Source organism: Scleropages formosus, chromosome 13, assembly GCF_900964775.1.
Source record: "Scleropages formosus chromosome 13, fSclFor1.1, whole genome shotgun sequence".
Taxonomy (NCBI): Eukaryota; Metazoa; Chordata; class Actinopteri; order Osteoglossiformes; family Osteoglossidae; genus Scleropages; species Scleropages formosus.
Genome location: NC_041818.1, coordinates 22,367,047 through 22,393,826, shown reverse-complemented (window position 1 = coordinate 22,393,826; position 26,780 = coordinate 22,367,047). Strand labels below are relative to the sequence as shown.

Sequence of the window (26,780 nt, the reverse complement as noted above, 5' to 3'; positions counted from 1 at the left end):
ATACAGTCCTTACATGTGACGCAACTTCCCCACTAAGTTGCAGTACTGCGCAGAGCCGCTAAGGGGCACACTTTGGTCCTTTGTTGTTTCACGCTTTCTTGAACCCAGGGGGCTGAGCTGTGAGCAGTGTGTCCTTTAGCAGGGGTTCCTATGGTGACTTCCGAGAGCAGAATGGCCCCTCAGATGTCATCAGGGGGACACTGTGGGGTTCTCTGTAGCGGTAACAGCTTGTCCTAATACAGGGTCATGGTGGTCCAGAGCCTATCCTGAATGCAAATGCATAAGCAGGTACACTTTAGACACCAGTCCATCATAGGGCTAATGAATGAATTTAAAGAACAGTAGTGAGGGAGGAGGTGCGGTGGTGCGGCTGGCTTGGCTGGCTCCTGCTCTCTGGTGGGTCTGGGGTTCGAGTCCTGCTTGGGGTACTTTGTGACGGACTGGCGTTCCGTCCAGGGTGTGTCCCCTCCTTGCGCCCTGTGCTGCCAGGTTAGGCTCCCGTTCCCCACGACCCCTGTTTGGGACGAGCGGCTTCAGCCACTCTGTGTGTGTGCTGTATGTGCATTGGTTTCCCCTAGGTGCTCCGGTTTCCTCTCACACTCCAAAGACACGCTGTTCAGGAGGGCTGATGACGTTAAGCTGTGTGTGCGTGGCTACCCCTACGATAGACTGGTGTCCAGTCCAGGGTGTACCTCGCCATTGTCGCGCCCAGTAATTCCGGGACAGGCTCCGGACCACCGCAACCCTGATCCGAACAAGCGATTGTGAAAATGGATAAAGAATAACTTTTGTTTTCTTATTTTTGCCAGTTTCAGCCCCTAGTTTAAAAAAATGAAATACACACACACACACCCAGTGTGCCGGAATCTCCGGTGGTGGTGACGTGGTGACGCTTTTTTTCGTAACACTTTGTTCTCTTTCTCGCTCTCACACACACACACACACACACACACACACACAGAAAGGAACACTCCGCCCCTCCGTGACGCGAGAAACGTTTCCAAAAGCGGTGTTTGTTTCCGACTCGACAGCACACACACTCTCCACCGCGGGAGACAGATCTCGTCTGGCTGTCACGCTGCCCGACTCCACCTGCCCGAGACACACACACACACACACACACACGCATACAGACAGCGCGCGCGCCCTGACCGCCAGCCGCCTCCGATCACCTGGACAGGACAGGACAGGACAGGACAGGTAATTTAATTCTTTAATTCTCCTCTAATTCTTCACCTCCGGCCGGTCCGACTGGAGGTTACTGGGCACTCAGCCACATGTCACCCGAACGAATGGGCGACTAACGGGACACTGACTTCGATGTATAGATGAAAAACTCATATTTCACTTATGTCGCTCATATTTCCATCTGTGATGCACCGAACGTGCTCGTGTTTAGTGGATCCGGAAATGTAGGCAGAGTGAATGCGTGATGTTCAACACGTGTCCCGCACTCGCGTGGGCGCGTGGGTTTTACTTGCTTTACTTACTACTTACTTCTCTTGGTTTCAGTGCTTTTTGAACGTGTTGTATCCATTGTCGGAAAAGACGCGGATTTGCCTCTGATGTTCGGATACAATGTTTCCATTGAGTTTCCCCCCCGTCCTGTTGTCTCGCGAACGAACCGTGCCGTCTTGGCAAAAAATAATCTGCCAGCGACGTGTTGTCTTTGAGAACAAAGTTGAAAGTATCACTTCACACTATTGATTCCGCTCTCGCTCCGAAACACCAGCATTTATATTTATCCGAGTTGATGTCGAAGTTTGCTGTTTATCATCATCCCGCGTTCGGGATTAAACCGAAACTTCTGGTTTCCGCTTCGGAGGAAGAATTAATCAAACTTATTACTGTGCAATATTCAATGGGGAAAATAAGTCTCCCGAATACATTTTTATATCCGCTTTACATTATTACATCTGTACGTGAAATATAATCTGAATATCTCAAGCAGAATATATATTAATAATTATATGGATGTATCGGTGCCGTAAAAGAGCGAAACTCCGAAGTTTCCCGCCTAAAAAAAGAGCGGCTGGAAACATCCGGCAATAAAGAGTCCCGCGGCTGCCTTGACAACGGCGCCCGAAGTGTGTAAATACTCGTGTAAAGGCGTCGCGTGCGTGGATGGCAAGAGCCGAGGTGCCTGAACCCGAAGCGTGTTAAATAAAAACTTAACTGAAGTAAATGTAGATGTAGATGTATGTTGAGATGAGCCCTTGTGCTGTGTCCGAATTAAGGGTCTCGCGACCCAAAGCGCTGCCCCGCCGGCGGAGAGTGAATCCTTTTCTTTTACTTTCAGTTGACACTCATCGCGCCTCTGAGTCTGAATCATGAATGAGTTGGGTTTAGAACAAATAAAATCTTTCAAAGTGCTCCAGTTTAGCCAAGGACCTGGTTGGTGGATAGTCCCTCCTCTCTCTGCTGGGGGGGCTTTTTCACCTTGTACCCCAGAGATTCCAAACTCAACTGATTCCAGAAGTATGACCTTTTAGTTCTGTGGAATAAAGCTCCCAAGCTGCTTTCCCAAAGGGTGCCTGACTTTCCCAGCCCTGGTGGCGCAGGTACCTTGAGGAGAACCGTGGTCCGTTCCTCCGCGGGACCGTTGACGGGGGGTATATTTACAGTCCTCTTTTGAGCAGTTGCCGCACGGTGGTCTTATCGCTGGAGTCTTGGGCGTGAGAAAGGGTGCCACATTTCACTTCACACGTGGGGTTAGGGTTGCACCAGGAACTTCTTCCCCTGTGGTGTGTGAGGATCCACCTGATACCTGTGTACAATTTAAATAGTGAACCTTTAAACTATTGACTACAACCAGGAAAAAGGGCTGAAGGCTGAAAACGGCTTCTTGCGGTGTGTGAAGCGGTGGGAACGGGTGACGTGGTGGGACACAGAGTAGCGATGCCGTCTCGCGGTGCTTGGGTGGTGCGAGAGGATGTGGGTTTGATTCCCTGCTCAGTCTTTCTGGAGTTTGCATGTTCTCCCTATTCCTGTGTGGGTTTCCTCCCAGAATCTAAAGACATGCTGTTCAGATGGATTGGAGACTAAGTCACTCACAGTGTGTGTGAGTGACACAGAGAGTGTGTTTCACTGGTATCACCTTGTAAGTCACCTTGGTGAATAAGGTGTGGGGTGATAACACTACATAGTGTGTGTGTGTGTGTGTGTGTGTGTTGGAAGATGGTCTGGAGAAAACAGATTTTGCCTCTTTAGACTCAGTCTGATCATGATGTCTGTGGCTTGGTTGATGGGTCACGTAGCATGTGGCTCGACTGCTGCTCCGGAGGGGCAGATGCAGATCGGCCTGTTAAATGAATTCTGGTAGCTGAGTCAAGTGCGGGTCCCAGAAGGAGTGAGTCAGCGAGAGCGAGTGGGCACCGGGTGTTGGTCCGACACGCCAGCCGAGGCCACGTGGCTTTCTCAAGAGATGAGAAAAAGAGCAGGCAAAACTTCAGATGTTCTCAAGCAGGAGATGCTGCCTCTGGAAGTGGAATATTAATCACTCTGTTCCTGAAACACCATGTGAGAGGAAGTTGTTATAATTAGAAAACTGACAATTATTATGCTAAATTTTCTCTTTTGCTCAAGTATTTTTGTTGGATGGGGGAGGAAGTGTGACTTAGGAGTTTCTGTCTCTGAGATTTAAAGGGGACACGTTGGACGGAACCGTGCTCTGTGATTCAATAACCGTGAACGTGCGTTCTGCGCTGCTGGGGGTTTTGGGTAGACCACACTGTGTCTCTGCTTGCTTCAGCAGTGGCGTCTCAGAGAATCGGCCTTCCCAGAAGTCCAAGCCAGGGCAATTCGGGGAAGAGCTGCGGTTTTGTGTGTAAACTGAAGGTGCAAAAACCTCACCGCGCCAAAGAAAGTGTGCAGTGTGTAGTTCGCCCACCAGAGTCCAGCTCCCCGAAAGCGTTTCTTTGTTGTCCTGGCAGCCCTTAATGAGAGTGCCCTTTTCACTCAGGATGCTGGTGCAAAGTAACCATGGCGACTGCTGCCCCGGCTGACAGGCCGAGTGTGTCACGCCGCGGTGTCCGCAGCCGCTGGCGGCACCGAACGCGCGCGAGCAAACAGATCAGCCGTGTCATGATGCCGACCTTGTGGCGGCTCTGCTGATGCAACGTTTCGGAGATGTCATCAGAAAGGCCTGCACTTCAAGAGCTCGAACTGTAGTCTCCCGCCCACTCTGCGCACACAAACTTTTACCGTTAATATTCTTTGTTATTAACGTCATTACTTTCACTTAGCCGATGCGGTTTTCTCCGGAATGTGAAGCTCCGGCCTGAATCCTTGTGTGTGTGATGCGTGATGCGAGAGCACCTGTAAGAAGGTTAGCAGGATTACGCAATGTGCCATAATCCTCTCAGGGCTTTGCAGTGGAGGGGGACACATGGCATGGTGAGACCTGTCGTTCTTAGTGTGAAAGACAGATTTACCCCCCTCCCCCAAGCCCCCAAGCCCCCCGTGCCCAATACTGCCCCCTGTGGGCGGAACTGCTTGGATCGAATGCTCTGTGTAGCGGAGGGAGGTGATGCAACAGCAGTCTAAGTTGGCTCAGTGACCACGGCTGCCCATGTGTTACCATACGTGGCGCAGCGGTTAAAGAATTTAAGAGAACAATGAAATGAATGCTCTTAAAAAAAAAAAATTGTGGTTTCCGTGCTTTTATTCCATCCCTAGGAAACAGTTCCTTGATATTAAAGTGGCGTGAAATTCAAATAAATGTGACCTCCGTACCTCTGCCGACCTCAGTCTGACGTAACTTGTGTAGATTCAACACGGCAGATTAATGTAAATAAATGGAACATATTTCACTGTACTGGTTCAGCTGATGCGGTTTCGGTGCGATCCTCAACTAGGGCTGATCTGCATTAGTTCATACGCAGTTTTAGGTACCTTATGTAGTTGAAGGAATGGGTTCGATGTCCTCGGTGTCCAAGTTTTAAAGATGGACCAGTTAAAAAGTGCCCGATGAAGACTCACCTGCTCTGATCACCTGCATTGACCTGAGTAAACGGGTCCCATGTGATAATTGGTAAGGAGGAGGGACCCCGATGCAAGCGTGGTACGTTGTGCAACGGGTTTCGGGAGGGAAGATCAGCAGGAACTGAATCAGGGGAGGAGATGGTAAGGCTGCGGCTGCTTCCTTTAGTTTGTCGACATCGTTTTACCACGCCCAGTTTCTTCACCGCTCTGTTCTACTGTCCCCGGTGAGCGTTTCAACGTCAGTCCAGGCGGTTTGTCTACCAGTGTCAGTGGTGAAATAAAGCGGCTTTTCTTGACAGAACACACATGCATGGACACACACACACAAGCACAAAGGTCTCAGAAAAATGCTGGAATTACTGTTGTCCCAGTAAATGGACATATTGATCTTGTAACTGAAACCTTTTCTTTGGGAGGATCCACTACAAACAGCCCAAAGCTGATATAAGGCACTATGTCTTCTGCAACAGGGGCGCGGTGGCACAGCAGGCTTGGTCGGGTCCCGCTCTCTGGCGGGTCTGGGGTTCGAGTCCTGCTTGGGGTGCCTTGCGACGGACTGGAGTCCCGCCCTGGGTGTGTCCCCTCCCCCTCCGGTCCTGCATCGTGTTGCAGGGTTAGGCTCTGGCTCACCACGACCCATCTTGGAGCAAGCGGTTTCAGACAGTGTGTGTGTGTGTGTGTGTGTGTGTGTGTGTGTGTGTGTGTGTGTGTTCTACAACTGCACCACTGTTCAACAGGCAGCAAGTGGCAAAGTGGTTAAGGGGGCCTGGATTAGTGACCAAGCAGCAGCAGGTTCAAATCCTAGGCTGGGGACTCCTGAAGGAAAAGCCCTTGATCTGAGCAGTTTGAGCGGTATGTTTGTGGCTGGAGACGAGTTTCCTGCAGGAATCTTAACCACGTTCCTTACCAGAAGGTGTCGGTTAACTTGCTAAGAATTAGTGATGCGGCTGCAGTTTCGGGGCCCGTGGGGTTAGTCTCGTTCACGTAGCGCTGGAGCAGCGGTTCATTTTTGGCGGTAGTCGGTAACGTTGGGGTCGGGAACGTGCTGTGGGACCTCTCATCCGCGACCCTCCCGCTATCTCGATTCCTGCGGATACAGGCGTCTCCTGGGGGGGGGGGAGGGGGGCGCCGTGCCACGCTTGGCCGAGCCGCCACGACTTTCATCGGGTCTCGCGTGGCGCTGACCGGACCCGATCAAAGCGGCACGTTTTGGAGGCTCCCAGCGGGAGAGGGAACCCAGCACCCCATGCGAGTCCCAGACAGGGATATCCGCAGCCTTCTTCATGCTCTATTCGTGCTCCTGTTTGTGTTCTTTTCCCTTGCTTGTTGACAGTGGCCCGGTTCGTGGGCTCCGCACTTTGTTTTCTCCCTTTGTACTTTTGCTTTTGTGGCCCACGATTGTCTCGGCCGTTCCGCCGTCTCCATTAAAGATTCATTCATCTCATTCATGTCTTATTTTCCTCGGCATAGCTTCGCCGCTTGTCTTTTCCTGTTCTCCCACGCTCGCAAGCCACCTGCGAGCTCCTCCTCTCCTTCACCAGCATCCCCCCCCCGGCCCCCGGATCCAACCCTCCCGCCGCCCAACTCCAGCGTCCTTGCTTTTTGATACCGGAGTACTGATTTAGGAATACGCTGTGCTGCCGTTGTCGCTTTGGCGTTGCCATTGCCATGGTTACCTCGCCTGGTATCTAGAGTGACGAGAAGCCTGCGGGAGCTCCCCCCCCGACATCCGTGGCCAAATATGGCTGATTGGTCATGGAGTGTTTTGGAATTTGGGGACAGATTGGGTTCTGTGGACTCTGCAGTTAGATGTAACACGATACCTGTCCTTGGATGCACAGTGTTCCCCCCCAGCGAGGTTACACCGAAGTGAAGGACTCCCTATGCACATGTGTACAGCTGTGCTCCACCTTATCTCATCTTCCACACGCAGAAGTTCGGACTCAGCAAATTTTTTGCATGTCAAGCGCAGATGATGCATGAATTAAAAACAATCTAAAAAAGTCGATCGGTTCTCCAGTTACAGTGCAGGGTCACGGTGGTCCAGAGCCTGTCCTGGAAGCAGAGGGCGTGACACAGGGTACACCCTGGATGGGTCTCCAGTCCAGAGCAGGGAAAGGATGATGGCGATGATGATGATGATGATAATATTTTCTCCATAAATGATAGAGATACTGCTTTCATCCCGAGTGTATTTGGTGCCTTAATTACACAAAATCATCTCTTTCGAAGTGCCACGCACTGGGTGGGCGCCCCCTTCTCCAGGAAGGACAGGTTTCGACACCCCTGGCTCTACAAGTGTGATCTGTCCTGAAAAGGAGCACAGCGTGCAGAAGAAGAGCGCTCGTTCTGCCGTTGCCTCACACACTTCCTGTTTTGGTTTTGGCAGGGGGCTCCACCTTTTCATGTCCTCCTGTTTATGTTTTAAGTCATTCTTCCATACGTACCTTTCTGTCCTCCCCTCGGACGCGGACAGGACATGCCATAGCTGTGAGTGAAAGTGATTGTTTGGGCCCTAGTAGAGGAAGTGAGCGAACCAAAGGGAAGCGAACTCCGTCGGCGAGCGTGTCAGGAGGAGGTCGGACTCCTTCAGATCTGCGACCGAGAGCCACCACTTCCTCTCAGCTTCTTCGGAAGTGAAGTTGCTTCTCGTTTGCCAGTCTGGCTGTAGGTGTCGTGAAAAGCACCCGTCATGCAGACAGCAGGGGGCCCCCATGGTTAAAAATAAGACCTGCAGTACAGACAAATGGAAGAGCCCTCAGTGCCTGAACGCTGGCCTCAATGAACAATGACGGCCTCCTTTAAATAAATAAAACACACACTGATATGATTGTGGGCACCACGGCGGCTCGGGCGGTTCCTCGCAGCTCCTGGACTCTTGCTTTCTCTGGACTTTGCATGTTCTCTTCTTTTCCTTGCACAGGTTTCTTGCAGGTGCTCTGGTTTCCTCCCACAGTCCAAGGACATGTGTTTTGGGTAAACTAGGGCTGCGATAGTATAGCGGTCAGAGCTGGTGCCTTTGGACTGCAAGGGTGCAGGTTTAAATCCCACCTCCAGCTGTAGTACCCTTGAGCATGGTACTTAGCCTAAATTGCTCAAGTAAAATTGTATAAACGGGTACATGATTGTAGGTACCGTAAGGCTGTAAGTCACTTTGGGGAAAAGTGTCAGATGAATGAGTAAATGTAATTAATGGCCTGCCGCGTGTGATTACCTTTTGCTAGACGGGAATCTCGTCCAGGGTGGACCCTACCGCACACCCTATGCTTCCAGGATAGGCTCCGTGCCACAGCAACCCTGTACTCAACAAGTGCTTAAAATTAATATGATCTTCTCTTTCTTTATTCCCATGCAGACAGACGAGCACTATGACGAACAAGAAACTCGTCTCCTGGGGCCATAAGCTGGTGCGGCGGCGCGTGTTGGACTACTCCCAGGAGGTGACCCGCTTCGCCCGCTGCCTCTCCACCCTGGATCTGGTGGCGCTGGGGGTGGGCTCCACACTGGGCGCCGGCGTTTACGTGCTGGCGGGAGAGGTGGCCCGGGAGAAGGCGGGTCCCGCCATCGTGCTCTGCTTCCTCATCGCCGCCCTCTCCTCTGTGCTGGCGGGCCTCTGCTACGCCGAATTCGGAGCCCGTGTGCCCAGGACAGGCTCCGCCTACCTCTACAGCTATGTAACTGTGGGCGAGGTCTGGGCCTTCATCACGGGGTGGAACCTCATCCTTTCCTACGTCATCGGTGCGTATCCATGGTGACATCGATAACAGGGGTGGAGTAGGAAATGCACGGAGTCATTAAGGGTCTGTGACAGTATGTTCCAGGTAGACAACTGGTATGATCATATGTAATGGATATTTCAGTATTGAAAGAGGTGACATTTCAAAAATCAAACTGCTTTTTGAGAGCCTTTTCTCACTAACTTGAGACATTCTTTGTCGAACTCAGTCACACCGAGCCTCTCGCTCACACTCACTAGAAGCGCACGCACGGAGCAGGTTCTGCTACGTTTAGGACACACACCTGGCGAGCAGTAGGTGTGTCACACAGGAAACCGGAGATCGTGTACCTGATCGCACCGGTTCCTGGAATCAGCTGTCATGGATCCGTGCACGCGACCTCACTCCGAGTGTTTGAATATATCACGGTTACACTGAGACAGCTGGTATTTTAGCGCACGTAATTGTCCTCAGGTTGACGTGCTATTAGAGGGGGGATCGAGACACTCTCCAAATGCAGGTAAAGTTCAGATCTCTTAGTTTTGTGGGGCCGAACCACCTGAAAGGTCGTTGACTATGGGTCATCCTGTAGAGGAGTCCTGTGAAGAACCTGCTCAGAAGAGGTCTACTCTGTGTTTTATACATTGAGGTTATGATGGTGTCCCGATGTCCTCTTATTGCCCCCTTCCTCCCCCACCCCTCAGGGACAGCCAGCGTGGCCCGAGCCTGGAGCTCCACCTTCGATAACCTGGTGGAGCAAAAGATCTCCGGCTTCTTCAAGAGCTACATGTCCATCAGCGCAGGCGGGAATGTGCTGGCTCAGTATCCAGACATCTTCGCCCTGGGACTCATCATTCTGCTCACCGGTGAGCATCTCATGCACCGAACTCGGGGAATCGGAACGGGAAGGTGTCGTTGTCACGCGGTCGATACAAACGTGCCCCATCGATGTTGCGTAACCCTTCAGATTTACCAGGACATGACTGGTCTTTGGCTCTCTTGAATTCCGAGGGTGTCGTTGACCAAGCTGGCGTGACTGGCGTGACTCGTCTCCCTTCCCCAGGCCTGCTAGCGTTTGGCGTCAGTGAGTCAGCTTTGGTGAACAAAATCTTCACCGCGGTGAATCTGGTGGTGCTGAGCTTCGTCATCATCTCGGGCTTCATCACGGGCAATATCAAGAACTGGCAGCTCACAGAGGAGGACTTCAGAAGCACAAACAACGTCACCAGTCCCGAGTAAGTCCCGCCAGGGCCTGTGCTGCAGACGGGGCGGTGAAAGTTCTCAAGGTTGTTGCCATGTTGATCGTGCCTTGAACTCCTAGGGTGAACTTACGAGCTTTAGTTTTGGGCTGGAGGAACAGTTTGGTGCTTCCACGATGCTCTTTTGCTGCGGTGTTTTGGCGCGGTTTATTTTTCCATGCCTTCGTCTCTTGTGCTCCTTAAAAAGGCTGTTTTCTCAGCAACTTTATCGTGTCGCTTTGAGCTTTGGATGGGACATTAAGGAGGGACATGTCTCTTCTTTCCCCTCTCAGGTTGGAGAAACAGTTTGGAACGGGAGGATTTGCCCCGTTCGGCTTCAGCGGGGTTCTGTCTGGCGCCGCTACCTGCTTCTACGCATTTGTGGGCTTCGACTGCATCGCGACTACAAGTAAGTGTCTCCTTTCTCACGCACGGAGACACGGCCTTCATTTTGTCCTTCGCAAGACACCTTTAGGGGGAGAATGGAGACGTGACCAAGATGAACCCTTCCCCTTCCTTCCCTCCAGGTGAAGAAGCCAAGAACCCGATGCGCTCCATCCCCATCGGCATCGTGGCCTCGCTGCTCATCTGCTTCTTCGCCTACTTTGGCGTGTCCGCGGCACTCACGCTCATGATGCCCTACTACACCCTCGACACGCAGAGCCCGCTGCCCGAGGCCTTCAAACACGTGGGCTGGGGACCCGCTCGCTACATTGTGGCCGCTGGCTCGCTCTGCGCTCTCTCCACCAGGTGAGCCCCGCACGGTCCCAATGGGTGGGCTCTTTAAGAGCCTCAGCCTTTAGTTGCTGAGATGTTGGACACAGAAATGCTCAGTTGAGCACCCAGCTTAATGAGTTAATAGAATATGAAAGTGGTCCAGTGTTTGTGCGGGCCCTATCACTGTGCTGCCATTGTAACCACTGTCCAATGGCCACCCCAGTCTTCTGGGCTCCATGTTTCCCATGCCCCGTGTGATCTACGCCATGGCTGAGGACGGGCTGCTCTTCCGCTTCCTTTCCCGCATGAACAAGAAGACCAAGACACCCCTGCTGGCCACCGTTGTGTCGGGGCTCGTGTCAGGTCAGTTTGGCATGGCCGAGCGTGTTGAGTCTGCCCGGCTATGACTCTATCTCCCACCCCCTGTCCTTCTTCCTCTTCCCCTTCATGTGTTACTGAGTCTTCGCTCTGCCCACCACAGCTCTCATGGCCTTCCTCTTCGACCTGGCTGCCCTCGTTGACCTCATGTCTATTGGAACCTTGCTGGCCTACACCTTGGTGGCCGTGTGTGTCCTCATCCTGCGGTGAGTTCGCGAACACACAAATGAACTGCAGCTCTACGGTTACACAAACAGAATCGCATCAGAGCATTTTCTTTTTACGTTCGGTTAGCACCGAATCGCCCCGCTTTGGCTAGACATTTAGCATAGAAAAAAATGGGTTCCCTCTCCTGCGAGTGCTCTGGTTTCCTCCCACAGTCCGAATACATGCTTCAGGTACCCTTTGTGTCTGCGTGTGACTAAATGAGTGTGTTTGTGTGTGTGTGTGTGTGTGTGTGTGTGTGTGTCTGTGTGTGTGTGAGATCGCACAGCAGTGGATTGGCATGCCACCCAGAGTATACCCTGAATTATGCACTGTTCTTTCCGGATAGGCTCCGGACCACCGTGACCATGCATTGGACAAGCAGTTTTTGATAATGGATGGATAGATAAATTGAGGAAAATGAATTACTTTTAAAAATTATTGAAAGATGATCCTCTGTGGGTGTGGACAGGTACCAGCCAGGCAGCCTGGGCCCATCCGGCTCCAGCGGAAAGATGACGGAGCTGGAGAAGACGGACATTGCAGACGGTGACAGTAAGGACAGCGGAGAAAGTGGAGACAGTGGAGACGGCGAAGGACGCTTCGCAGCGCGCCTCCTTCTCATGCCCGCCTCGAGCTCGCCCACTCAGACCTCGGGCCTCATCGTCTACGTGGCCACTGCCGTCATCTGTGAGTCCCCCGTCATCTCCAGCCCTGCCTGCATTTACCCCCAAGTGGCAAACAACCCCTGCAATGATAAACGAGTCGTTTCTCCCTTTCCGGTGGCGACCAGTGAACACAAGCACCGCACTGCTGTGTTCAGACACAGTAGATCCAGACTCAATCATTCTCTAAAATATTAGATTAGAATATTAATAGTGTTGAACAGGAAGTCGTGACGCCTCATCAGCATGTGACGATGAGTTTCTCTAGAAAACTGGATCACGCCAGTCAAACCTGAGAAGAAGCGAACATCACTTTGTCACTAATGAGCTCCTCCGTATGTGCCGGCAACGTCCGCACATGCATAAATATGTACGCGCACGCTCGCGGAGTTGAAGCTCGCTGTGTGCCGCAAGCTGTTGCCATGGCGACGTCTCCTGGCGCTAACGGTCCTCTGTCGCCCCCTGCAGCTGTGCTCTTCACCCTGCTCTGCATGGTGCTGGCTCTGTGTGACGTGAGGACCCAGCCGGCGTGGCTCAGCACGTCCGTGGTCTTGGGGCTGCTCTCCGTGCTCTGCCTGCTCATCATCTGGAGGCAGCCGCAGAGCAAGGATGAGCTCACCTTCAAGGTACGCTTCTTCCGCGAGGTGTCCATACCTGTCGGGTAGCACCTCTCTTCTCTTTTTTTTTCCCTCAACGGATCAGCACGGATTACCAGAATACTGAAAGTGTCTCGTACCGCACGCCGTCCAGCACGGCTCATAAAGCTTCCCCATTCATCGGTTGTGTCATTTAAAATCTTAATTCAATCAATCATCAAAACTAGTACGCCAATACTGAAACAAACACACACAGTGGCTGAAACCACTCGTGCAAAGCGGGGTCGCAGCAAACCTGAGCCTAACCTGGCAACACAGAGTCCGAGGCTGGAGGGGACACACCCAGGACAGGACGCCGGTCCATAGCAAGGCACTCCAAGCGGGACTCGAACCCCAGACCCACTGCAGAGGAGGACCCAGGCAAACCCACTGCGCCACCATGCCCCCCTAAAAACAATACCAATACAATTAACCAAATACTCCAAATAAAAACAATTAAGACAAATTCATAAACAACCACATACATAATAAACGTCACTACTAAAACTAAGTCCTAAATAAATAATAAATAATTATAATAACAATATGTAAATAAATACAAACACACCACACGGACTAAAAGCTCGGCAGGCGTTCCGTTCCCAAGTGTTTTAACCTAAGTGTCACCTTTTACCCCCTAACCCTGTAATTCGTGGCGAGAGCTTTTTAATGACACTCCCCCTCCCACCCCCCAGGTGCCCCTGCTTCCTGTGCTGCCGGTGGTCAGCATCTTTGTCAACCTCTACCTGATGATGCAGCTGGATTTGGCCACGTGGTGCCGCTTCGCTGTCTGGATGGGCGTCGGTGAGTGTGAGACCGGATGAACTCCAATCCTGGGTGTTGGACATGCAAGGGCAGCAGCTTGACCACTACGACCTTGTACCTTGTGTTCCTCGTTGTTTCACTCCAGAATATAAGCATCTAGGTTGTAGGCATTTTCACCAGGATCTTTAGTGAAAAGTAATACAGGAAAGAGCAGCATGGTGGCACAGCCATAGCACCAGTCCCTCACAGCTCATTTGCATGTTTACCTGGGTTTGTGTGTGACAGAGGGTTACATTTACTTATTTAGCAGACACTTTTCTCCAAAGTGACTTCCAATGAACTCTATGTAGTGTTATGAGCCCACACACCTTATTCACCAAGGTAATTTACGCTGCTAGATACACTACTTACACTGGGTCACTCATCCATACATCAGTGGAACACACACACACACACTCTCTGTCACTCACACACTATGGGGGAACCTAAACAGCATGTCTTTGGAGTGTGGGAGGAAACCAGAGCACCCAGAGGAAACTCATGCAGACACAGGGAGAATATGCAAACTCCACACAGACTGATTGGGGATCAAACCCACAGCCTCTCGCACCACCCAGGTGCTGTGAGACAGCAGCACTACTCGCTGTGCGTGAGTGAGTGAGTGAGTGAGTGAGTGAGTGAGTGAGTGAGTGAGTGATTGATTGATTGATTGATTGATTGATTGATTGATTGCCCTGCAACAGACTGGTGTCCCATCCAGGGTGTTCCCTCCCTCACACCCTATACTGCTGGGACCACGGAACCCCTGAATTGGACAAGTAAATAGATAACGTGGGACCTAAAAGGGATAATTCAGTAACATAATATTGATTACAAATAACCGACTGGTTTTGACCTCCCTCCAGGGTTCCTGATATACTTCGGCTATGGCATCAGGAACAGTTCAGAAGGCATCAAGAAGCCTTCCGAAAATGGCGAGCTTCCAGGGAAGGGCCCCACGTACCGGGCAGGCTCAGAGAGCGAGGCGGAAGTGGTCGTCCCCTGACAGAATCCCCACCCGAACTACCCCCACCATCACTGACCTGTCTTCTCATGAATCAACCAGTACACATCCCATCCTGTGGCGGGACTGCAGAGCTCAGCTGGGTCCATCGGGATGACTAAATGGACTTCGTCACTGGATTCACACGTCCGCGTTTCCACATAGCCCGGCTGCAGTGGTGAACGTTCGCCAAGTGTTATTTATTACCAACGTCCTCATTATTTTTTCTTTGTCCTCTGTGTTTGCAAGGGGTTTGCACTAACACACTTGCAGAGAAGGGCGCCCAACTCTTTTAAGCACGCCATCAGATGTACGCTGGGGGCTGGACTGTACCATGCCGAGCGCTGGTGGGGCGAAGCCAAAGATGCGATCGAGACCAAACGTAGTCGTTTCCATCCCTCTCGTAAGGATCCAGCCCTTCTTGTGGACCTTGCGGTATTTACCCCCCATTACCCTACCCCCACATCGCTTGGTACTCGAGCCTTTGAAGCACCTTGTACAGTGTTGGAGCCAGTACCGTGTACCCTACCCACCCATATAGTACCCTAGATTGGAAAAGAGGTGATGGGGTTAGGGAGGTCCAGGAGGCAGAGTGCATTGTGGGTATTCCCTTCCCCACGGATGTATCCAGAACTTGACAATCATGAGCCATTAAGTGTTCTCGTTTCCTGAGAGATAAAGCTTTAAAAGTCACTATTTTTGAGTGTGTGTAGATACAAGCGTGTCTTTATTTATATACAGCAGATACCTTGAAGCATATTTTCTCCAAGATGAACACATATATAGGTATGGAAAAGGCAGACAGAGGCAGAGACTTTTGGCTTTGCTCAAAATGGGACTCTCTCACAATCCATCATGGAAGTTTTGATCTGAAGACGTGTATTATGGGCTGATAACTTTGCGCTGTTGTTGGCTTATATGCACGTTTACTTTTTATTTTGCGGATGCACGGCTCCAGTCCTGGATGGCCACTGATCTTCAGTCTTAGCGCTTAACTGTAGGAACCAGACACTAATTAAGAGGCATCGCGTAAGTTTGTAGGCCGCCTGTCATTGTGGACTATAGTTGTACGGTCCTGATGCAGTCAATTAAAAATGAAATTAATCAAAGGCGTATGTCCAGCATTAGAGCTCTTACTATGATAAAAGGCTGTGACTTTCATCTTCTCCAATGTAAACAGCCAGGTTAAACACTGGAGCAGGCATTCGGGGGCTCTGTTGTAACATTTTAAGACAGTGTTGTGCTGAACAATATTTCTGTATCGAAAAGTGACGCTGTATAAAAATATTTTTTGTTTAATTCATAGTATTAACTGATTATGTACATTTTTTTTTTTTTTATATATGTAGTCTTAAGTTGTTTTGAGGGGGGCGCGGTGGCGCAGCAGGTTTGGCGGGGTCCCGCTCTCTGGTGGGTCTGGGGTTCGAGTCCCGCTTGGGCTGCCTTGCAATGGACTGGCGTCCCGTCCTGGGTGTGTCCCCTCCCCCTCCAGCCTTACGTCCCGTGTTGCCGCGACCCCCGCTTGGGACAGCGGTTTCAGACAATGTGTGTGTGTGTGTAAGTTGTTTTGCAAACTGTTGCTGTTGACATGTTTGCTAGTGCTTTCAGCTGCTGAAGTGTAACCGGTAGAGTTATGAAATTCTGAGATTCACCACGGGAGCTTTGCTTGTGAATTTGTGCCTCGTCCCTGCTCGTACTCTCTACTCTGCTTTTTTTTTTTTCAAATTAATCCCTGTGCTGCATCATCATTGCAACTGGTTCCAGTTTAAAACATTTTTGACTTTAGATTAGTGTGTCTTTACGGTCTACCTGGACGGTTCCAGGTGTTCCTTGAGCTCGGAGGGAGAGGCTGGGATTAGTTGGAACTGGATGGGATCGACTGGATTTAAGAAGGTCTCGATGTGGACTGAATAGGGAGTGGATTTCCATCATCCATTGGTTTGTCCAGTCACCTGTCAGCCTACATTATACACATGAGATTAATTCCATGCAGTTACTTCTTTGGCATGTTTCCACACCGTTTTTGGAGGTTTACTCCTGGTTGTGCCGAAGACTGCGTGTTACGAACATCCGTTTTTAGAGCTGTTTGGCCTTTACGTGCCGGTGACTTGAGACAGTTGCGGTCATCCTGCATCCATTCTTCCTAAAGCTCCCTGTTATTTATTTCACTGTTCCTCCTATACATTTTGTAGCTGATGTTTCTGGCCCAAATTTGTGAATGTACATACATTTTGTACAGTTATGCTTTTTTTTTTCCATTGAAATATACAAAGCATTTCATCTGCAGCAAATGCATGTTTATGATAGTGTTATTTTCTTGTTTATTCAAAAGATTTAGAGAAATGTTTTAACTGCAGAGAACAGAAGCACTTATATGTATGAGAAGCAATGCAAAATCCTTTATTATCATAGTGCTGTAGCCTTAGTGGAATTCACAGCACATAAAGGGTCTTGTTTACATGCGTCATCCTGTTTTCTGAATTCATTTTCTCTATGTATGAATGATGTTACTGAAATATTTACTGGAAAAAAAAGAAAAAGTTATGACTGACCATTTTTACCATAATGAAGTATTGTTATTCACTTAATGAATATTACTCTTTTTGTAATTGTCGCTTTTTAAAATGTTTGTCTAATATTACTGTTTGTTATTTTCTAATAAAAATGAAAAATTCACATGAAAAGTATCATTGTAGTTTTTTTTACATACTGAATGTATCCTTTAAACTCGTGGATGTATGGTAACCAATTTTGTTAGTAACTGGGTGTGACAATTCACTTGTTAATCACCTCTTCTTCCATGTGACAGTGACGGAAGGATAAATTTGTATCATTTTCCTCTTGTGTGACGAGATCATTTTGTATGACTGCACACACAATCATTATTATTATTATGGCTCCATTAGGATTTTTTTAATTGAATAGTTTATAGCTAACAGGGTATACATATGGGAGAAATCTGTTACGTCATGTGCTGATTTTTAGGCTTTAAACTACTACCACAGGAATTTATGGGAGAAGTAGGCAGTAAACTGTCAAATTGTTCTTGTTTAACAAAATAGCAGCACAATAGAGCTTTACTGTTTCAACTCATAAAATTTTGAATAAATACCAATCGTTTTATTTAATTGCATTGTAAACCACTGGTGCTAAGCAACTCTTCTTTTGGACAACTGAGCAACCACAATAGGCGTTGTTAGTAAGAAAACTTCAGCTCCCAGCGTCTCCTGTATCTTTCACACTTCCGGAATTGAGACCATCTGATTTCCGGTGTTCTGAGCTAAGTACACGGCCGTCAGTGTTGATTATTCTGTGGTGCTGTTTTTGACGCGAAGAAAAATCGTTTCGAACGGTAGCTACGTGGCGTTGTACTGTAATTTGTATAGTTTTAAATATCGGCTTTTATATCGTTATTTTCCCGTTTTAGCTTTGTTTTAAGCAGTCTTGGTGTGGGGAAAATAATTTCGTCGGCCGTCGTCGTGTGTATGTTTGCGTTCGCGGTTCGGTTCGCTCCCCCCAGTTACCTAACATTAATTATAATTTTGCCCTCATCCAGGCATATATTATATCTGTTAATATATTCGCTGGACTCTTATTCCTGCGAGATTTTAGCTGTGCTTAAACATTCATTGGAGCGAGGTGCTGCCTCGAATCGAGGTACCACCACCAGCCAGGTGAGGTGGTTCGAGTTGTGGGATGTGGCGGGTGTCTGTGCGTCCGGTGTCTCTGCGCCTCATCTGAGCTCGAGCCCCGCGAGACACGAGAGACTCGAGCCGCTCGCGCCTGAAACATCATGACCCCCCAGAGGGAGCCGGGAGCGGTGAGTCCTGACCTGTGTTTGCGTGCGTTACGTAGTTACGACTGTGTGATGTTGGTGATCATGAGTGTTGTATGTATGTATGTATGTTATGTTATGTGGCGCGGAAGGAACAAGTGTGAATGCGTGGGATTGAGGGATTTGCCGACTGGATTGTGGGGGTTGGTTGAATTAAACTAAACAAACACAATGCTGGTTCTCGCACCATCTGTCTATATCAACCCCCCCCCCCCCCCCATAATCTTCATAATTTTCATTGACCCAAATTTTCAGTTATAAAAGCACAGGCCCCCCCCTCTATAATCTTGTTATATGCCCCTGGGTTAATTTAGTCTGCCTGGATATGCACTACCCTTTCAGTGGGGGTTAATGCCCCTGGGGGTGTCTGCCTATGGGTGGAGAAGAGGGGAGGGGATTGGTTGTGGTGAAGTGCTGTTATTACTGTCTTCAAGAAATCTTGCACTATTTCACAATGGATGGGAAGGATTTCTTTTTGGTGTTCTGCCTGATGGCTTTGTTTTTGAGAAAGATGGTCTGATGTTATGACCATGTTTTGGTATGTCAGGTGACAGTCCTTTATTGATTGTGAATGTATAGTTAAACTTCACCTAGACAGACCTGTTTTGGGGGGGGGAGCACTTATTGAAATTCATATTTGTCCTCTTTCATACTGAAATACAACCAGATTTGCAGGAAATTAGATGGGGGGGGTGTTGGAAAGGAAGCTTCTGAGGGGGACCTCTGCCAGGGTTTGGTCCTTGTTGCTGGGGCTATGGGGCAGATTTTCTTTGTGCTGGTTAGATGACTCGGGGCATTGCTCATCCATGGTGTTGTACCCAATGGTCCATGTGTGGAGCCTTCAATCCAGCAGGAGAGAGCGATGGGCTTGGGGAAGGGAGGAGGTAGTAGGGCAGGGGTGCCACATGTTGGTAAACGCACTCTGTGCTGACGTCACACCCCCCAGCCTCTTTGTTGTCTACTTGCAGAGCATAGAGCTGAGGTGCAGGCAGTAACCCACTTTACTGTTAGTCCTGCCCAGCTGTTTTCCAAGGGTGTTTGCAGTGTTTACACTGTTTGCTTTACTGACTCTTATCAGAACTTGGAACGGTTTCTTTGTTTTTCCATCTGCTGACACGGCTAAATGACTTTGAAAATCTATATTCAAGGTTAAAGCAGAAGTGGGTGACCAACAGTAGATAGTTAAAACGTACTAATTTGGCACTTTAGCCACCTCTGGTACTGAGAGCTGTACATCTGCTGAATTTCTGTGTTGCTTGTCTGTATAGATAGGCTCCTTTGTCTGTGATGAGATGACTGGGATGTCATCTAATCACAGACAAAGGGAATGAACTGCATACTTCTTTTCTGACATTGCACAGTATTATTCTCCTTGACTGACACAAGCAAGTGAAGCAGAGGTCAGAGGTCCAGAGGTGCAGATGGCATCTATACAACTCAGTGACTACACTAGTGGTCCAGGTGCAAAAAGTCTGAACATATACAAGCTAATCATGTGACAAGCCATAGGTTTGGGTTTGGACTTCTGCTGCTGCTGCTCCTGAGCCCAACAGACCTGCATGCTCCAGTAGTGTTGACAAGCACTTCCCTTTTTCACTTCTCTTTAGTCAGTTGTAATGTTATGATTTCCTGTTTTGTGTACTACAGTTGCTTTTACACTCAGATTAGCTTTCTACACTTTTACCCAGAAAAGTAGGGTTGCTGTGCAATAAAGTCAATATTACATTGACTGAAAGGATTGGGTGGTTTAGTGATTAACCAACTGGACTTGTGACCAGGGAGCCTCCAGTTTATAAATTTTTCCAGCATTTGGTAAACATCTAGTCATATAGCGAGCTCAAAGTAAATAAGTAAGCAGCATTTGATACAAGTAGGAACGAAGCGTTGCATCTGCGCTTGAACATTTGTTAGTTGTGTGAGATGTGTTCTGTGTCTGTTGCTGCCAGTGTCTGGCTTTTGAGTCTTTTGGTTTGGATGACTCAAGATCTGAGTACTCTGCCTTCTGTGCATGTCTGTCAAGGAGGTAATTCAGATCCTGCCAGCCTGTACAGAGTCTGATGCCACGGAAACCCATGGAAGGGAAAAGCCTCTTCACCTTTAACATAAGGTGAGGAGCAATGAGTAATATTTCTGCTGAAGGTGTTTGTCTTTTGGGATAGTCGGGAGGTGGTGTAATCTGAAGGAAAGAGGCCTTGTCTACGCTAAATGTGGCACTCGGCCAGCTGCAGGTATTGAAAGTTCCAAATCAAGAAATGTTTGTATTTCATGTTCTTGTGGAGGGTGCTGAGGTAGTACTGGTGCCTCAGAGCTCCTGGGCTATAGTTTTGGACGGGGGGGTCCAAATCCAACTCAGTCTGTCTGGAATTTTTATGTTCGTTGAGATTTTCTCCCACAGTCCGAAGATGTTTCATGTGAACTGGTGGCTCTAGATTGTACTGTGATGGACTGGTGTCCTGTGTAAAGTGTGCTTTGCCTCATGCTCAGGCAGTTACTGATGATGAATGGATGTTCTCCCAGGGTGGTAGGGAAGCAGGGGGAATTCTGCATGAGAAGTTCAGCCCAAGTGCTGTGTCAGAGGTTCTTTTTGTCTGAACAACTTCAACAATAGAGGTTGAGATGAATAACTTCACGGAGACAAGATGCTAGAAGGTGTCCTGGTTTCACTCTTGCAGGAGAAGTGAGGCTTGGTAACGGCATGATCATTTCAAAATACAACACATTCTGTGATTGCTCACTGAGATACAGCAGAAGGTTTTTTTTTTTTTTTTTTTTTTTTTCCCCCCCTCTCTCTCCCCCCTCCTACCTTTTCTAGAAGCACAAATGCATGAATTTCTGAGATCTCCCAGGTCCTCTTTAAACAGTCAGTGTTCCCTGCTGGCTCAGACAGTGGTGGGACTTCTTGGATAATTGGCATGTCAGATGGAGAACACAGTACCGTACTCCTGGAGGGAGAAAGGCTTCACTGGGCAGTGGGGTGAAGACAAGTGTAGCATAATGGTTCCACCCCCCCCACCCCCACGATAGGCCTGCGCCATGTATATTTAATTGGCAGTGCCCACGGCTGTCTGGCTACAGGCCCCATGCCCCAGACTCCTCCGAGGCAGACGAGTGCAAGCGTCGCGTGTCCCCTGCTGGGTGGCTTGTCTCCAGGGAGTGGGCGGGAGGGACGAAGGAGTGATGCAGACACTTAGCAGACTGGATCTTCTCAGACCTGCACCTTCACGTCTAGAGTATTGAACACCTTTAGAAATGGAGGGGGTGGTGACTTTATCTGAATTTTCTCTGGATAGTGCAGATTGCGTGCTGAAGGATACATCTGACCTCTGTGCTAAGGTTGAATGTTTTTGTCTTTTGAGTCTTGTTTTTCTCAGGTGAATGCGGTTCAGGTTCTCATTCCATTTCAATCTGTGGAGCCAAGTACATCCCTCTCTGACAAATCTGGTTTTCTTGACCTCAGTGTTGGGGAAAGGCAAGGCTGCTGGGGAAATCTGTGCGGAGGACCTGAGTTGGCTGGTGCCAGAGCTGTACTGTCTGTGGTTTCTGCGTGGTCTATAACACTCTTGCCATCCCTTTACTCCTTCAGGTGAGCCTACGGCTGATTCTGGTCAGTGGGAAGACTAAAGACTTCATGTTTTCTCCTGATGACTCGGCCAACGATATTGCAAAGCATGTGTTTGACAACTGGCCAGTAGGTGAGTTAGTGCAAGCAGGTCTGTTTTGGGGGGAGGTCCAGAGGTGCTAATGAGCAGGTAACCACAGTGTGTTCAGTTTCCTCAGTGAAGTTGCTTGTTACCAGCCTTGGAACAAGAGGAAGCTTCCTATCTGCTCTTTGTGGAACATCTTGGGTTTTGTGCTTGGCTGAAAGCTCTCTAAAGTATACATGTGCAGAAAAATTGTTGGGCTGTTAAGCACATCTAAGTGCTGTAGCTTTCTATGTTTCTGAAATGTCCTCAAGCTGCGTTTTTTTCCTTTTCTTCTTTCTTTCTTTGACTTGACTCCTAATAGTCATATTTACATATGTTTTACAGTGTGTAAAGGATTCAGGTGTCTTCCATATGTCATGAGTTTTATCAGTGTTGGGTTGTGTGTCTGAGAATCTGCTGTCTTGAATCTTTTGCTCTGCCCCCCCTCCCCAGACTGGGAGGAGGAACGAGTGAGCAGCCCCAGCATCCTGCGGCTCATCTTCCAGGGCAGGTTTCTGCATGGGAATGTCACACTTAGAGGTGGGGCGCTTCCTGCCATTCTATAGCATGACGCATGGTCACACCCTGCATGCTGTTACAGAGACACACTAATAACTGTTGAAATTTGTGTGGTTCTTCCTTTACCGCATGTTCTTTCCCAACAGCACTCAAGCTGCCTCCAGGGAGGACTACCGTCATGCATCTAGTTGCCAGGGAGACCCTACCAGAGCCCAATTCCAATGGTGAGGGAAATGGGACTTGCTGGTAGTTGGCTGGACACAAGTGGTCCAGAGTTTCTTCCTGCTTTTGACCTGTTTGCTTTCTGTTTTCAGGGCAGAGGAACCGAGACAAGAGCACAGAGAGCAGCTGCTGCTTGCTGCTGTAATCTTCCTCCTTCACCACGCACCTCTCCCTGTTTCCTCCTTGAAGTACCGGAACCCCCTAACAGCGTCCATGTGTCACACCCAGTCTGACTTTGTCCGTGGTAGAGATTTTTTGTTTTGTGTCACTAACTAGTACCTAGGACAAACAGTGGAGGCAGGAGGGCTAGACCTGAAGGTGCTGGACTGCTTTCATGGTGGACAATGCTTGGACCGGACTGCCTAAAAATCAACTTTCTGGACATTTTCTTGCCTTTCTGGATCTCTTCCAGTTGTGTAAAAAATGATTCCTGTCTCCTATAGTGGACCTTGATCATCTGTATGAACCAATAATGAGTGTGAGATTTAAGACCCATCAAATACACAATGGACAGCGTGCAGCAGATGCTACCGTGAGCAGGATGGTTAATGACTGGTCTGTGAGTCACGTCAAAGATCTAATGGGAAACCTGAGCAGTCTGTTTTCACCTCTCTTCATAATGTACTTGTTCCAGGACAGTGACTTGAATTGGCCAAGGGACAGCTCTTACAGAAACTAGAGAATGTCCACACCTTCCGTTCAGGTCAAGACCGTGCTCAGGTGTGTTCCATCTGGCCCACCCAGTCCCATGGGACTTCTCATTGTTTCTCACTGCTGTGCCTGTGGTGGTGAAAGTGCCCCACCATTGTCCATGGGTCAGGGGCACCTTTCACTCTATGTCCCCCCCATGGGGCTGAAGGGAGGGCAGGTCCAGCAGACTGATGGGAGCTCTCACACGACCCTTGTCTATCCTCCATTTTTGAGCCTCTCTTCTGTGTATTTTGGTGCAGCTTTGCTTTACACTTGTGCCTGTTGCTGAGAAATGGGCAAGTTGGCATCTCACCCTGGTAGAAGCTAATATAGATATTCTGCCAGGTCAAGGAAGGTTGGAAGAAAGGAGCTGCTATTTTACCTCCTGTAGTATGGGTTCTGTTTCTCTGTTCGCTTTTAGTAGTTTTTAATGAAATGCTCATGTTTTATTTGTCTGGTTCCTTTTATTGTATGTATAACTTCTAATGCTAAAAGGAAATACTTCATCCTTGTTTGGATAAACTGATTTAGTGCCTGCCTGTTTAGGTCTGGGAGTTGAGCAGGTGGGAATGGGAGGATGTGCTAATGTCTCACTGGTTTGTGAGAGATGAACTTTTAAAGCCACCTGTTGGTGAGTTTGCATCTGCGTTGTGATGGCTATTAAATTGTGGTAGAAGTATTACATGGGCAAAAAAAGTTGGTCTCATTCAGTATATCATAAATTAATAAAAATGTTTACAAATGTGTAGGAGTGTATATATTTTCTTCTACATAAAGGGAAATGATTTTTAGGCTTGTTATACAATTTAGATGTGAGACCTGTCTCCTTGGTTGACCTGCTAAATACAAAAAATGTATAAATGTTGGGAAAAGGTGAAATGCCCAATCCTCTTTGCTGCAGCTGTTAGTGCTATCTCTGTGCAGTAGCAGCAGCAGTCTCATGAAGTATGCAGATTTTTTTTTAAAGCCCTGGTAAGATTTGGAGCCCTGGGGTCCTGGAACCCCACAAAGGAAACCGCAGCGGTGCATTTACTGCTCTGTACATCCCTCTGCTACCGCCAGGGGACACTGTTGCATTGCGTGCCAAAGATTCACTTTTTCCTCACCAGTGTTCTGCATGGTGCTACAGCACAAATGGGCTCCGTTCCTCTCTTTTAGCTGCATCACCGATCTGTTCCAGGTTTGGTCCTATGGTTATTGGGGAGCTTGTCATTGATTTGTGTGTGGGGGGAGGTCCCCCCCCCCTCTCCATCTGCCCTTGTCCTGCAATGCATCACCCAATGGATGGATTTTTTTTTTTTCTTCTCTCCCACCACCCATCTTGCAGGGTTGACCTGTTCTTTGCCTGCTAAGCTGTGTGATGCTATTGTCTGTGCTTAATTGTATATTGATTTTTTTTTTTTCTTTTTTCTTCTCCTCTCTCTCCAACACAATGTTCCTCAGTAATGCTGTTTTTTTTGGCTGAGGCTGTTCAATCAGGACCTTCTGAACTGCTCTGAGCTACCAAAATGACAGCTTGATAAGATTGATCTGATAGGAACTGAAATTCTCAAGGCTTTGGATCAATACAAAACTTGAGGTAGGGGCTGGATTGACATGTCTTGATTTATTTTAATGTGCACAATAAAGTGCATACTCCCATGTATCGGTAAATCTGTCCTTGGGACCCATACTTAAGTTGTATTGGTTCCCCTCCTATTAATTCTCCTGTGCTCATGATTCTATTAAGTAATCAATCTTTAGCTGATCAGATGACTGTGTTGTGCTTGTGGAGGAGCGTAAGGATAGGTTAGGGGGTCCACATTTTAACACCTACTCCCAAGGGCAGAGTTGGTCATTGCTCTTTCTGAAATGTTTTCCTCAGCCTGTTTCTTTTTTGCGAGGGACTCGCTCGTGACATGAACGCGCTCCAGTTTTCCAGTTGACGTTGGCAGAAGAATTTGGAAACGTGGTGCAGACCAGATATTTGGCTTATTCAATGCAAAACTGTTGCATTAATCTTTTTTTAATACAGCTGCTTTTACTGCCACGTGTCTGCTTGAGGGTTTGAGGAGTTCACTGCCTCTTCAGCCTTTGGAGGCAGGTGAGAAAAGCTGCTGCTGTGTAACTGTAGCAGATAAGCATTGACAATAAGCACTCAAGACCTTAGCAATGGTAGCATGACATGAAAAAGAAAACTCTGCATCTTATTTTAGGCTTCCTGTACTATTCTTGTGGACTGTGAATCCTTTCCACCCCATTAACCCCCTGCTGTCCTTCAATTGCCCTCACTCCCTTTAATGTGATTTTTCCACATGTTCTAGAAAACTTGGGGGAAAATAGAATGTAGCATAGAGGTCATAAAATGACTGTGATGTTGTTGGAAGAAGGTTATAAGTTACTGCTGCTGTTTCTTCCTGCAGTTTTAATCTAATGTCTTGCCTGTCTGCTGTACCATTATTAAAACCAGCTGGGAGTGTGTGAAGAGCCAGGCCCCACCAAGGAGTAGGCAGCTGCTGAGATGGGCTTTTGCACCAGGTGTGTGTGTGTGCGCACGCACCATTAGCTACATCCCATGTATTCTTGCGTTCATGCTGTGAGGTGCACAACTCCCCGCATGTACAAGGATGTGTGGGGAGCATTGCCAGGATGTGCAAAGCATTCTGGAATCGCTCCTCCACCCATAGCAAGACCACAGAACTGCAGCAACCTGTGTTATCCAGGGGAAGTTGCGCAAACTGTTCCCACCTGGGTTTATCTGCTTCTCCTTGGTTGGAATTTTAAAGCTGTTGTGATGGAGTTCCTCTCCTGTCACACCCATCTGCTCTCCTCTTCTTCTTCTTCTTCTTCTGTTCCTGGCAACAGCTCAATCTCCTTTGATCCTCTTGTAAACGGGGAGTTAATTTCACTCGTTTTCTTGTACACCTTCATGTGATGCCCATTTACACCATCTGCACCCAGTCATGTACCCATTTCCAGGTGGGGGAGGTGGAACCTGCTCTCTGATGTTCTCCTTACCTGTACCCCTTTGTTTCTTAATATTCCTGGTTATTTCTGGTCTTGCTGGGCTCCTTGCTGTTTGTTGATGGCACAACAGCTGAGTTGCTGCCTTGTACTCAAGACCAGCTTTGAATCGCACACTTGTTTTAGTACCCTCGGTCAAGGTATTCATCCTGAATTGATGTAGTAAAAATCACCCAGTTGTATAAGTGGGTAAATTAACTTCTTTTGGAGAAAAGCATTGGCTAATAAATGCCAATATGAACTTAAGAGGAGCCTGTGCATTGAGGTTCACAAGTTGAGGAAAAACCTGCTCCCCCTGAATGAGTCTTAGTACTGGTACCTGTAGCTCCCCCAGAACTCTTGATTTTTCACTATACTGGGGGCTGGTTCTCTACAGAGTGAATGACAATGAGGCCCTTTATCTGCTTTGGCTCTGTACTTCTACAAAGTTTACACTGCAGAACACATGACATGTGACACAATGTCAGCGGCTCCGAAAGGAGTGT

At 48.5% G+C, this 26,780-nt stretch overlaps 2 protein-coding genes across 3 annotated transcripts; both read left to right on the top strand.

Moving 5' to 3' along the window:
* The first annotated feature begins 995 nt into the window (after positions 1–995).
* slc7a3b (solute carrier family 7 member 3b) lies at positions 996–15,041 on the top strand. Of its 2 annotated transcripts, none has more exons than XM_018733588.2 (12): positions 996–1,200; positions 8,339–8,721; positions 9,404–9,565; positions 9,763–9,934; positions 10,231–10,346; positions 10,465–10,687; positions 10,878–11,017; positions 11,136–11,238; positions 11,709–11,926; positions 12,370–12,527; positions 13,232–13,340; positions 14,207–15,041. In XM_018733588.2, exons 2-12 carry the CDS (start codon positions 8,352–8,354, stop codon positions 14,344–14,346), a joined length of 1,911 nt encoding a protein of 636 aa, XP_018589104.1. In that variant the 5' UTR covers positions 996–1,200; positions 8,339–8,351; the 3' UTR covers positions 14,347–15,041. The 2 variants fall into 2 exon arrangements, with proteins under 2 accessions (XP_018589104.1, XP_018589103.1); XM_018733587.2 differs by having other exon boundaries at positions 1,123–1,195.
* A 2,566-nt stretch (positions 15,042–17,607) lies between these two features.
* Positions 17,608–23,986, top strand: ubl3b (ubiquitin-like 3b). Its single transcript, XM_018733589.2, has 5 exons — positions 17,608–18,163; positions 21,762–21,870; positions 22,315–22,401; positions 22,527–22,604; positions 22,695–23,986. The coding sequence occupies exons 1-5, from the start codon at positions 18,137–18,139 to the stop codon at positions 22,745–22,747; spliced, it is 354 nt and encodes a 117-aa protein (XP_018589105.1). The 5' UTR covers positions 17,608–18,136; the 3' UTR covers positions 22,748–23,986.
* Positions 23,987–26,780: the final 2,794 nt, after the last annotated feature.